The 13977-nt window shown below is 40.8% G+C and overlaps 1 protein-coding gene across 1 annotated transcript in view; it reads right to left on the bottom strand.

The window, feature by feature from the left end:
- LOC307254415 (arf-GAP with coiled-coil, ANK repeat and PH domain-containing protein 2-like) overlaps positions 1 to 13977 on the bottom strand; it is a 58937-nt gene that overhangs the window by 26058 nt on the left and 18902 nt on the right. The window contains exons 3-8 of the mRNA XM_080032806.1: positions 13383 to 13502; positions 11636 to 11689; positions 9619 to 9677; positions 6934 to 7117; positions 3828 to 3872; positions 3646 to 3741 (exon numbers count right to left, since the gene is read on the bottom strand). Of these exons, the coding sequence (XP_079888932.1) occupies positions 3646 to 3741; positions 3828 to 3872; positions 6934 to 7117; positions 9619 to 9677; positions 11636 to 11689; positions 13383 to 13502 (558 nt within the window). The remainder of the gene's footprint in view (positions 1 to 3645; positions 3742 to 3827; positions 3873 to 6933; positions 7118 to 9618; positions 9678 to 11635; positions 11690 to 13382; positions 13503 to 13977) is intronic.

Genomic DNA, 13977 nt, shown 5'->3' with positions numbered 1-13977 from the left:
GCAAGAGAGAAAACAACTGATTGGTCGAGCCTAATTTAATGCACATACATGTAATTTTCAGTTTTCTCTTTTCAAGATATACAATTTTCTGTATTACAATAAGATTGTAATAGGATGTAATGCTGGGCTTTTAAAATGAGAGACTTGGAAAGAACTGTGAAAAGAATTGTGTAAGAGAAGGTGCCCTGGTGCTTCTTTATTTCCCATTCCACTCTTGAGAGGATAAATGATTCTAGCAACTAAACAACTCTTCCACAGGCCACATTCTAGACAAGACAGGCCATCTCCTCCAAACAAAATGGGCCGCGCAAAGGAAGCTTTGCCATGTGTGAAATTGGATGGCGGATGATTGATTATCTTCATTGCCGCGAGTAACCATCTTATAGAGAGGGGAGACAAATGATCTTTTGAGCAGGAAAAACAGAAATACATTTTAAAAAGGGACCTCATTGAAGTGCTGGAGCTCATAGTGTGATGCCTGAATTGTGCCAGTTTGCCTTCCAGCAGTGAAATTCTACTCTGTGTCTCTCTTTAGCCAGTTGCCACAATGTGACCTAAACTGGTACGTCTCGAACCTCAAAAACAAAAAGGATCAGTATCTGCAACTCTGCATATTAAACATGAGCAATGCTTGTTTACCACAGTTTAGCTGTGTTAATCAAATGCTTTTAATGCCTGTAGTGGTTTTACACACGCCAGTTACTGTACTGCAACTTGATGCCAAGTGGCAATTGAGACTAATGGGTAACAGAAAAGCTACTGTACCAAATGAGATAGAAGAGGTCAAAACCAACATTGTACTTTTGGTTTTGATGGTGCAATTTACAGCAGACACATTTTATCTTCTGAATTAAATTGTTTTTGTCACAAAATAATATTAACTTTGAGGAAAATATGAAAAGAAAATGCTGCTATCTGATCATTTTAGATAAGATTTGCATTTGAGGGAGCCAGGTCTTTTGTTTTGTTTAGAGTAGAAAAGGGTGGACGGCAGAGCTGCAGGCTGATAACATCAAATGGGAAATGTTTTCCCCTCTCTCCCCCTAACAACTAGTCCAGTCCAGTCCACCGTCTATCTGTGTATGCGTGTGTGTGTGTGTGTTATCTTCACAAATTTTGTGTCAGCATACCTTTGACATTATCTATCTCACTATGCGGCCCACTATGTCACTATACCCTCAAATGTTTCATTCTGCCTGTGTCTGTCTGTAGCATTATCGTCACTCGGCATTTTGCTCAGATCTGTCCTGACATGTAACTACGATGAAGCTGCGTTATTCACGGAAAGGATACAAACCCGTGTATGAATGTATTCACTCAACATGTGTTCAAGCTTGAGGCTATGTGTCATGGAGAGACGCAGTCAGTAGAATATATATTATATTTAGAAGCCGTTTCAAAAGGGAAGGGTGGAAAAAAAATATTTTGATGATTAATTTGGACACAAAAACTTTCAAAATGAAACTTCAGCCATCAATTTTTTGTTTTGTTTAACGATATATTTGGTCCCAGATATTCCGTGTTGAAGTGTTTAATCATCTCACCAACTGTCCCCTTCTGTATCAGTTACTATGCCGTTGTCTTTAGACCACCTGAGTAAATCATTCAGTGACAACCACAGGAACATTAATGTAACAGTGCCTTGGTTTTTGAAACCACTGCTTGCAATCAGGTTTTATGCGTTAACATACCGGCTTACAGAGCCTAGGCTGTGTATTAAAACTCAATTTTCTTTATATGCACACACACACAGTATAAACAGGTAGTAAATCATGAGGAGATATTCACTGATTTTGACATAAACCCTTGATCTCTTTCTTTAATGGTAACAGGCATCAAGTCACATGAGCAGACCTTTTGACAGCTGCTCCACACCTGTCTGCACAGCCTCTCCACTTTCTTCAGCTTCATGATAGAGAGGAGAAAAGAGATAATCCACAATCCTCCTGTCAGCGCTTCCCACTTCGAGACCTCTGATATTCCTCTCCTTTCAGTGTTGCACCGATCCAAATTCAGTGCGACAGGCTCAGAATCCACACAATACAGTTGATCAGCTTGAAAACCGACCCGTAACTTATCTTTCCCTTCCTCTTCAGGATAAAAACAAACAAACAGTTGCAGTTCTCTACCCTGTTCCCTCATACAACCCTTGCAGTCTTTGGAGTGTCGAGGGCTGACAGTACATGCCTTTCCATTCTACTTCAATCACTTTTTGCTTTGTGGAGATTACATTCTGCCTCTCATCCCCTCGGAAATCTATTCCTAAAAATGGGTCCCCCGACTCTTTAGTCCTTATAGTCCATTTTATTGATAGTAAGAGCGTCGGGTGGTTCAAACTTCAGTGCATCAGGGTTAGAAAGCGCACTCTGCTCCCCAACTCAATTCAGAGCACCACGGTCCCGGCTCTTCGGTTCTGGCTTCCAAAATAGTCTTGTTCTCCGAATAGAAAAATGTGTTTAAACCGACAGATAGTGAAAAAAGAAAAATTCTAAGAGCTATCCCACTCATCTACAGACTTGACTCTGTGACAAGGTAAAGTTCCTTTACTTCCAGTTTTTAAGAAATATCATCCTCTCAATGGGCTCTAAAACCACTCCAGCCTCAAAGTTTATATTCCGCAACCTCCGGCATCAAACTTGTGCGACACCTTTGCTGTGTTGGCTCAGCTGACTGTCAACCCCTATGAGTCTGACTGTGGGAAAGCCCTTTTTCCAGCCCCTCTGGCTACTCTCTTCCTCATTCCTGCTCACTGTAACAGCAGCTCCACACTGATAATCATCTTCAAAGTCACATTTTTGGTCCAACAGAGGCAAGGCTCTGTTTATCAGAGGATGCACACAGACACACACACAGTCGATTAAAAGAGTCACAAACACTGAGTGGATAGAAACACAAACACAATGAAGAGAGAGAGAGAGGTCGTCTGGAGTGAAGGCAGAAGGTCAAAGTTTGCCGTTACTGCTCTCTAACAGTATGCACAAACTAAACTTAAGTTGTATTTCAGACATCACATCAAACGCTCCCTTCAAACTCTAAAAAAAAACCCTGAACAGAAATGCTGCATTGGTAATCAAACAATATTGTCCTGGTCTTCATAACAAAAAAACTGTTTACCCAAGAAAGTCCACTGGTATGTAAACTAAGCTGACTTTTATTCCGCTACTCTGCTCGAAATAGATTCATGTTTGCTTGTGTTGGCAGAGTGTATACTGTGTGTTCTGATAACATTGCAAGTGTGGTCCAGGACTGGCTCAGTGTTTATTTTTACACAAAGTATTAAATCTTAATTAAAAGTATAAAAAAAAAAGGAAAAGAAAAAAAAGTAGAATAACAAATTATGAGCCATCCAAATTAATTTCTTAAAATGACAGTCGAGGAAGAGTTCAATGCCTTCTGATAACAAACGGATGCAATTACTTGACACAGCCTAAGCTTGAAGAATTTCAATGATATATCTCACTGACTAGTTAAAAAGTATGTAGTAAAACTTGTTAACATATATCAACAAAATCATATTACCTTCCTTCATAAGTGATGTAAAATTTTTGGCTGATAAGTAATATACAATAAATCTCTCAAACATCCGTATGCACAGATTGAGTGTGTGTGTGTCTCTGTGTATATACAGTATACTGGAGCCTGTACCTGTCCTCCAAGCAGTTTCATTAGCGGTTGTAGTTCACTGAAGAGGTCATATCCTTGGTGGAAGAATGTCAGGTGGGCGTACATGAAGGACAACATCTGTGGAGAAGACAGTGGATATTCAGGGGCTGCATATGGTAGGGCTGCTGCATAGAACATTTGGTATGAACGAAAAGTATACGTACTGATTTCAGGATTTCTGATCTTCTCTTTGATTGTAGAACATTGATCTGTAAAGAACAGAAATTAAACAGTGAGAATTAGGAAGGCTTTGTTTTTGTTTTGTTTTGAGGCAAGCAGTTACCACCAAACTCAAACTTTACACAAACATTCTATAATGACAATATTATATCTGAGAGGAAAATTCACAAATAAAAAGAAGTAGCAGAGAAGGAGAGAAGAGAATGATAAAAAAAGGACAGACGGGTAAATGAGGTAAGGTGCTAGAGGGAAAAAACAAAAAGAACAAAAGGCAACATTACAGAAAGCAGACAAGCGTGAAATAAGTCGTACTAAAGAAGAAATATCACACCATGTCCCAGAGCATAACTGGACAGCAGTTCCTACTTCCTAGTATCACCACCAGAGGGGGCTCCATGTCTGATGTTTCACCCGAGGATACAGCCTGTCTCACCTCCAATTCCCTGCAGTATAACTGTAGCCTGTCTATCCTGTCTCTAACTGTCTCAGCTTGTGTGTTTGTGCTTGCGTGTGTGTGTGAGTGTGCATTTAGCAGACTCTTCCTCGTCTTCAGCCATTACACACTGCGTTGCTCATGTGGCCTGGAAGGGTTAGCTTAGGTTTATGTTGCAGAGCAGAGATAAGATATGGCATATTGTGATGCTATCTTCATTCATTGTGCCTGTCAGGAACTAAGGGCAGCTATGTTTCGGTAGAGTCACTGATTGGGCGTGGTGGATGCAGGCGGGGCAGCTTGAGTTTCTTGATGGATTTTTCAACACTCCGCCTCAAGCTATTGGATTATCCTGGGTTTATTGGTTTTCCTTTTTTGTGGTTAAGGCAAAAGGGGCAACACACTTCGAATCACACTTGTAAACAGATGTAACTCCCACCCAGGAAAGGAAGCTTATGTGGTTGCTGGTGCATCACAACCTTTACAAGCCCCCTCCTTCTCTTGATTACAGTCAATTAGTAGATTTAACTGGAGTAGCACCTCTAAAAGATGGTGGTTTAACTGGCAAAGTGCATTATGGTGTCGACAAACTCAACTACCACAAGCAAAAATTTACGAGCATTTGGTTGGAAATTGGTTGTTAAATTGCGGTAATTCCTTAGTTGTGGGACTGAAAGATTTAGGCTTAAATTAGTCCCAATTCATGCACGGGAAAATACAGGTTTGTTATCTTTTGTTGTATTAATGTTCTTTTTTTTCTCTGCCATGTATGTATTAAAATTTCAGGCATTTTTAAAAAATGGGAATATGGCTGCAGATGTCAGATGGCTGCATTATCTGCTTAATTACTTAATACGTCTAAAGTTCAGTATTTTATGATCCAGCTCTACGTGGTACACCCGGGTAAAAGAGACAGGCTCCAGTCCTTTACTGTCATGAAGTCTGCCTTACAACCTTGCTCATATATTTTCCTCTCCTATTTACCATATTGCATGACACTGTAAACTATGCACTGTATAATTAAAGCTGGGGTATATGATTTCTGATTGGTCAAAGTTAACATGAGCTGTACACTTTGACCAATTAGAGCGAGGCTCCAATTATCTGTTTTTATTGGCTGTTGGGACTGTCCATTCACTTTGGCACGACTTTGTTGGTGTAGACTAGAGCGTGTCAGGGAGGTACCATAGGCGAGGGACCAAAGAGAACAAGTGGAGCGGTTGAGGTATTTGGATTCAAATCTCTATCCCAACTGCCATTTTCTCCCCAAATCCTCCACCCCAGCTTTAAGCAAACTGGCCACAAAAACACCCGTAAACAAATAAAAACTAAAAGCTAAGATCTGTCTAAAAAGCTTCCTGCAAGCACAGCTGCAGAGGTTAGCAGCATTTAAAAAGTGCTGACGGCAACAATTCAACGTGAAACTTTAAAGGAGACCCATTTAAATCAGCTGTGCAAGCTGCTGCACTCAGATTTCTGATAAGCAGACTAACAGGCATGTTAAAAACTAATTGATTAAAGCATGGCTTCATTTTATGAGAGAGTTATTGCAGCAATTCAGTAGGCTGCTAGAGCAGACTACCAAAAACCTATTTTGAAACCTGGGTTTCTTTTCAAAATCTAATTTGGGAGTGAACACTGCCTGTACAGCATTGTCTGTTCCTTTGGAGTGAGATTCAATAACAGGGCTGGCAGCCGCCCTATCAGAAGCCACCAAGCATTCAGCGGTGTCACTGTGGCCAAGAGGAGAGACCAAGGGATCAGCTTATGCTCTTCGGGTACTGTGAGACCGGAGTTTTATTTTACAGTGAAAAAGTTTGTACTTCATTCGTCTTCTGCTTCTTCTAAAATGCTCTTCCTTGAAAATGTGAATCTATCAATCCATCTACACAAGTGCATATAGATGTTATATGCCAGTATGTATTATCCAATGGGGAACTACTCCGTTTTTCTTATCTTCTTCTGCTGCTGCTGCTATTCCTGCTGACACTTCTACAACTAACTCAACCACTGCTATATGTGCACAGGCGATGCATCTGCTATGAATCTTTTTGAGCCAAATCCACTCTGACGTGTTAAACTTGAACATGACAGGTGGAGGTCTCACCGTGGATGTAACAGAATCAAACACAGCTGTTCATTATTTTCCATGCCACATCAGCATTTTAGACCTGACTCAGCATATCAACTTCTAAAGCCATGTTGGCTCAGCCACACAGAGAAATATCCTACAGTACATGACGCTGGGTAGCTGAATATATTTTTATTTATTTAGGCATTTTAAAAGCTCTATGTCAGCAATATGCTATACATAGTTCTATTGAAAAGACTACCACTTTACAGAGGCCAATGAGCTGCAAAATATGGATTAAAACAAGATTGGGCATTAGAGCATTATTACTCTGATAATAGAGATGCAGCTTTTCTATAATTTTTTTTTTTAAATGTTAATTTTTTTTTTAGCACATTTTAAGAACAAAATAAATTCTCCATCATGCAACTGCTTCTTGATATGTGCAGCTAATTATCCAATTCAGTGCAACATAAGACGTACTATACTGTTGTTCTCATAAAAACAAACTGGCCTCTCGGGATGTTGAGTTTTGTTCAGTAACCGTCACAAAAAAAAGAGCTACAATTCCAATCCCACAGCATACCTGTAAGACGTAGTCGAGGACGATGTGTCGGAAGCACTTGCGCGTGGCGGTGAGGATGTTGGTGGCCTCCTCCACCTCGTGCTGCTTGTTGCGGGGCGCCTGGGCGTTCTTGATCAGCGCCGCCTCCTTCTCTTCACTCACTTTGTCAAATTGTTTCTTGGCTTCTTTGAACTTACGTATGTCACTGAAAAAGAGAGTGGGACAGAGGTTTATGAAGATGAAATTCAGGGACTTTTTGTACAAGCGTTTATTAGTATGTGGGAGTGTAGTGTTATTGGGGAAATCAAATCATAGGAAAATAGCAACTGTAAATGTTTTTTTTATGTCAGTCTTTAACGGTTGGTGACTAGTCTTGAGCACTGAAAATATGTCTTATTACTTGAGCTGGGTTAAAATACCCCAGAGTAAAGAAACGTAAAATGGAAAGTAGATAAAAAGTAGAATAAGGACGTAGGGATAAAGCTTAATGGGTTTGACAACCTCTAGGACCAAGGTCAAATAATTGAGGTCCCTTTGTTGTCGACAATCTTGTGAGTGGAAAGGTCAAATGTTAAAGGAAGCAAAGCTATGTCCGGATATGAAGCAACACAACCATGGGCCGACAACAGGAACACACAAACAAAATGGAGTTGCTCAAACTAACTTACTGATCAAGATCTCATGGAACAAGTGTCAGTTTTCCCTTAGAAGAATGGGTGCTGCTTATGTGGGTGTTTAGGCCCGGTGTGTCTGGGGCTAAAGCTGCTAATCCTCATAATGAAATAAACCAGAAGGCCCCACTGTTTCCTGCACTTATACAAGCAGACTGGAATTCAGTGCTGCATTCGGAAGACTTAAAAGAGGGGATAAGGATATTGGCTTGACCAGAAAATATTATTATATATACACCATATATAGTTTAGTGTCCTTATGTGCCCTGACTGAATCATCTGTCCATCAGGTATGCCATCCCTTCAGCTTTTACTGTATACTCATATTTCTGATGGCAGGCCTCATGTATTTAAAATACATTACACGTCAGTGTACAGTCTGTCACAAATTATTATGCAAATTGGAATACATTTTTTGTATTTAATTTAAACTCATGGATGGTATGGTCTCAGGGCGCTTTGGATCATTGAAATCAATCTCAGACACCTGTGATAATCAGTTTGCTAAGTAAGGCCAATCAAAGGAAATCTACTTAACAAGGACGTTCCACATGATTAAGCAGGCCACAGGTTTCAAGCAATATGGGAAAGAAAAAGGATCTCTCTGCTGCCTAAAAGCGTCAAATAATGCAATACCTTGGACAAGTTATGAAAACATTAGATATTTCACGAAAACTTAAGTGTGATCATCGTACTGTGAAGAGATTTGTGGCTGATTCAGAGCACAGACGGGTTCGTTCGGATAAAGTTAATATGAGGAAGGTTTCTGCCAGACAAATTAATCGGAATAGCAGAGAGCAGCTGCTAAAATGCCATCACAAAGCAGCAGACAGGTATTTGAAGCTTCTGGTGCCTCTGGAGTCCCGCAAACCTCAAGGTGTAGGATCCAGAAGTTTGCGGTTGTGCATAAACCTATTATTCGGCCACCCCTAAACAATGATCACAAGCTGAAACAGTTGCAGTGGGCTCAGGAATACATGAAGACTCATCTTCAAACAGTCTTGTTTACAGATGAGTGCCGTGCAACCCTGGATGGTCGGATGGATGGAGTAGTGGATGGTTGGTGAATGGCCACTATGTCCCAACAAGGCTGCGACGGCAGACAGGAGGTGGCGGAGTCATGTTTTGGGCCGGAATCATGGGGAGAGAGCTGGTTGGCCCCTTTAGGGTCACTGACGGTGTGAAAATGACCTCAGCAAAGTATGTAGAGTTTCTGACTCACCACTTTCTTTCGTGGTACAAAAAGAAGGACAGTGCCTTCCGTAGTAAAATCATCTTCATGCATGACAATGCACCATCTCATGCTGCAAAGAATACCTCTGTGTCACTGGCTGCTTTGGGCATAAAAGGAGAGAAACTCATGGTGTGGCCCCCATCTTCCCCTGACCTCAACCCTATTGAGAACCTTTGGAGCATCCTCAGGCAAAACATCTATGAGGTTGGGAGGCAGCTCACATCAAAACAGCAGCTATGGGAGGCTAGTCTGGCATCCTGCAAAGATATTCAAGCAGAAACTCTCCAAGAACTCACAAGTTCAATGGATGCAAGAATTGTGAAGGTGATATCAAAGAAGGGGTCCTATGTTAATGTAATTTGGCCTGTTAAGATGTTTTTGATTGAAATAGCTTTTGATTTCCTAATGCTGCAAATTCAACAAATGACCATTTTTAGTTGTTTACAACCTATACAATGTTTTGAAACTCTGTTGTGCATAATGATTTGGAACAGTTCATTTGGGTTTTTTTATTTTTGAAAAAAATACTGTTATTATTGGGAGGTTTGTTCAATAAAATTCAAAATATACTCTAACGGTTGATGACTTGAAAATTATACTGACTGTGATTTGCATCGACTATTTAGGAAAATCTAATTTGCCTTATAATTTGGAATGCAGTGTATATCCAGTGTGAGATATGTCCAGTGTTCCTCATGTTGATTGCATATCATTGCTGTTGCTTTTTCTCACAGAGAGAGAACAGCAGCAAATAAATATAGGCCATTCTTCAATGGCCATTCTTATGCAATTAATACTCACTCTTTGACAAATGCTTGAAGCTGGATCTTGATTGATCTCTGGGCCTGATCGAATAATATCTGTGAAGAAAGATAGACAAATTAATTGTTTCTTTCTGTTTATGCTAAATCTCTGTAGTAAATTGCACAATCCAAGGATTGAACATTTTAGGCACTTCTCTAAGAAAGGAGCAGAAAAGCTGATTCATGAATAAATAAACTTTCAAGGGCACAGGGTGTTTTGCAAGTCAGAATTCAGTCTCTGTTTAGGAAGACCTGTTAACAACACAGGGTGCAAGCAGCTACATTTACACAAATGAGCTGTAAACTCCCCTCATAAAGACACATACACAATAAATGACGTGATTTTCTTATTCTTATTTCCGTGACTCACACCCTCATTAACCTGCAGGCTTCCTAAAAAAATTAGCTGCAGAGGAAAATGCCTAAAATACAAATACTTCCTATACTCTCTAAATGAGGCTTCAGTGCGATTTCATGGCCAAACAAGACAATATGGGCAGTGTGGCTGGGAGAGGCTACCAGTGAGTGACAAACAGATTGAGCACTTTGTCTGAGCGGATCATGTGCTGAACGATCGCTGAGTGGCAAGAACCTATCTGACAGTCAGCTGATGTAACCGCAGCCTGAGTCACAGCAGCACTGTGGCTCCTGGAGGGGTTTAGTCAAGAAGTTATCAAGAAGGAACAGACTCCATTGTCCAGTCATGGTGGACTACCCAACCTTCAGCGTTTACTGGTTACAAAGACCTTTTCATAAGGACATATCCCAATTAACCTAGGAATGTTAAAGTTTAGAACCTAACCTCATGTAACCTAACCTAACCTAACCTAACCTTACCTTACAGATGTAAGCAGAATTGTGAGATTTACTCTTTATTTAAAGTCTAATTTGAAATTTTACTCCAAGGGAATAAGTTCAGCTTCAATGGCTACAAGAATAATATTACATGTATCAACTGAGATATACGATTCATCAAAACATTGCAAAACAACAAAACTCAATATTACTGATTTATCTGCTTATTCTTTTGATTTTTAAATATCATGTTTGCGTGTCTCCATTCTAAAATGGCAGCATCGTCATGCCTACCATGGACTGACAAATGAGGAGGCTAACAAGGGAATGCTGGGAGAGAGAACCCACTTAACCAGATCTGTCCGACGGGGCTTCTTGGAGGGAGGATAGAGAAAGTGGATAAGGCGTCATATTTGTTCATTGTCCAAGATCTAGTGGTTGAAAGGAGAAGTGTATAACATGACCTTGCTGTAAAATCTTGATCGCCTAACAGAATACTTCTACTACTCCGACTGAAGCCTTTTCAAACATTTCTTTGTGTAGTTCGGCTGTCTCCAGCATGACGACCACATCGTTAAAGTTGACCATGACTATGTTTACCTCAGTAACGCATGATTTATTCCAACAGATAAACAAGCCACAACATGAGGTGGGGAATGGATTTTATGAGACAGGAAAATCCACTCTCTACGCCATGGACTTTATATAACCCTGGGGGCAGAAGTTACTTTGGGTGTTTGTGTGGCATTTAAGTAATCTTTTTTTTTTCTGCATCAAAGGTTCCTTTTACCCAATTTGAAACAGAGGTCAGTGTTTGCTGAGCATTAAGGGATTTTTACATCAACACCATGAATTTTTGCTTACATTTTTAAATTAATATAACAATTTATCAAATTAAACTTTCTTTTACTTCTGAATAGCCCCATAAATGATAAATATCCTAAACAACGGCACCCCTGACATTTTTGCCAATCCACTACTGCCTGTTTCACAAACACTTTCCGCTTCCTTTTCTCAAAACAGTGGCCATCCTCTCACATACTTATTGTCTCTGTCTGCTGTGGTTGTTCCCAGCAGCATATGAATACTCTCACAGTCTGTTCTAAGAGCTGTTCCAAACCGTAAGCCCAGCTGAGTTTTGTCATCACCCAGCTGGGGGGGAGGGGGGGGTGGTTACAGAATGACCATACATCCGGTTTCACATAACGGTGATCGCATACCGTGTGATAGTTGACCATCTCCTGCAGGCTCTCTGCAAACTTTGTGAGACTGGACTGCGGAGAGAAAGAGAAGGACAGGCATGAAGGCATGGAGAGAAAATCATTGTGTGTTCTTATAACAATGTTAAAAAACAACAATGAAATAACCGTACAGGGCAAACAATAAATGCTGGGCCTGTATTAACACTAGGTTCCATAAATCTAATATTTGATGAAGTGCAAATTGTTCTTGCATGTTAGATCACAGATTCTTCTGTCCGACAGGTATGGCTACACAGAAACAGACACAATGGCACTTTCTTTTGGCGTAGTTACTCCCTCAAAAAACATGCAGTGAATCAACTTCAGTCCCAAGAGAGAGAGGCATTAAGCGAAATACACAAAGGCAGACCGGAAGTGCTTGCCTTGCCTTTAAAAATGTATGAGAAGACAAAACAAAACAAAACATGTGACCTCGGCAGGACCCAGTGGACAGTACAAGGTTTTGCTAGACCTCCTTCTTTTCATTTTCATTTAGATCTAATCTGGTAAAAACACTTAAGGAGACAAGGTCATACGTGCAAAAGGAGGTACAGGCCCTTGGGCGTAAAATTGCGTATGGACGGTGTGGACGTGTCCATACCAATATTCAAATGTGCTGAAATTGTCCACACCAATATGAGAAGGATATGACAACGACGAGAAAGGGTTAATGCGTTGCCTCTTTATAGTCCCGCCTTATGTATTTTGTGATTGGCTTTGCCTCCTGTTAGCTGTCGTGGGTTGTGTTTCGGTTAGCGGTGATTGGTTGCTTAATTTGAGAGCGGTAAAACAGCTTCTGCTGTCATTTCGGAATCTATCAGCTCAGCTGCTGCGCTATGAATGCGGCTGAAGTTTGACGTCAACTGAGGAAGAATGTCGGGGGAAAAAAGGAAAGGAGAAGGGCAATAGGTGGCGGTAATGTGGCACGTCACGTCAAACGCCATAGAAGAAGAGTGGTCAAAACTAAAGAGGAAATGGCAAAAGAAAAAACCAAAGCAAATGTACGTTTGCGCTGTGCAAATTGCGCACCATAAATGCCTATTGATTCTGCTCTGCTATGTGCTGTAGTAAAGATAAGTCGCCTTGGAAACAATTAAGCCCCCGTAGACCGCGAGGATCTTGTCTTTTTTACTCGCGTGAATCACCATTCTCTGCAGCCGTCACCGGCTCTGTGTTGTTTCTCTCTCACCGGCTCGCTGAGGCTCGGGCACACTCGCGCTTCAGCTGCGCTCCAACTTCCCGGTTCACCCGTAAACTGAAATTCCGAGTCGGGGACAGCCCTACTGTGAAACATAAGCAGCCAAGGATGTATGAATATAATAAGTTTTTTAGTGCAAAACGATTGATAGCCGCTCTACTCTTGACTAAACTGTACATATACAGGATAAAACTGGTTTGGTTAATAAACTAGTGAGCGGTTGGATGCTGGGTCTGGGGCGAGGGCGCTTCGCCAAATTGTGTGACGTTTCGCCAAAATGTGTCCCCACCAATATGAACATCAAAGTTACGCCACTGTACAGGCCTCTCCATATCTAGGAACTAGGAAGAAGTCAGTCATGTTTTTACATTATACTGATTTTAACGCAAATATTTTCTTAAATGTTATCATTGTCTACTTATTTTAAATAGTATTTCAAATGTATATTCATACACACTTTGTTTGTAATAGTATATTGATGATGGTGACTTTCTCTATTTAAGATCAGGGCGGCTTGTTTTTGTTTACCTCGATGACCTCATCTTTGGTGGACTGCTGGGCTAGCTCTCGGATTCCATGAACAAACTGCTTGTTGGCTGCATTGTAGGCTTTGCCGGCATCAATCATCCCAATACACAACTTCACCAACTGGAAAGAGAAAGAGGATAGAGTCAGCAAGAAAGACATTGTCATTTCTTAAGGGCATTCTCAATTATAAAAACTACTAGACTTTTGCTGCCAAAATCAGATATGTTGATTTGGTGCTGCAAACCATAAAGGAAACAGGCTAAGTCAGTTTCTTGATAATTAACAACAGGCACTTATTTTCATTCGGACTCATTGGGGGCAAAATTATTGAAATAATTCCTGGTTATGTAAACTCACAACACACACACACACACACACACACACACACACACACACACACACACACACACACACACACACACACACACACACACACACACACACACACACACACACACACACACACACACACACACACACACACACACACACACACACACACACACACACACACACACACACACACACACACACACAAATTGCAGCCATATTCATGCACACAAACACACCCACTCTCAAGCAGATCCTTCCTCTC

The sequence above is a fragment of the Ammodytes marinus genome, assembly GCF_949987685.1.
Source record: "Ammodytes marinus genome assembly, chromosome: 8".
In the NCBI taxonomy this organism is placed as follows: domain Eukaryota; kingdom Metazoa; phylum Chordata; class Actinopteri; order Uranoscopiformes; family Ammodytidae; genus Ammodytes; species Ammodytes marinus.
Note: the sequence above shows the minus strand (reverse complement) of the source record. Positions and strands in the feature narration are given on the sequence as shown.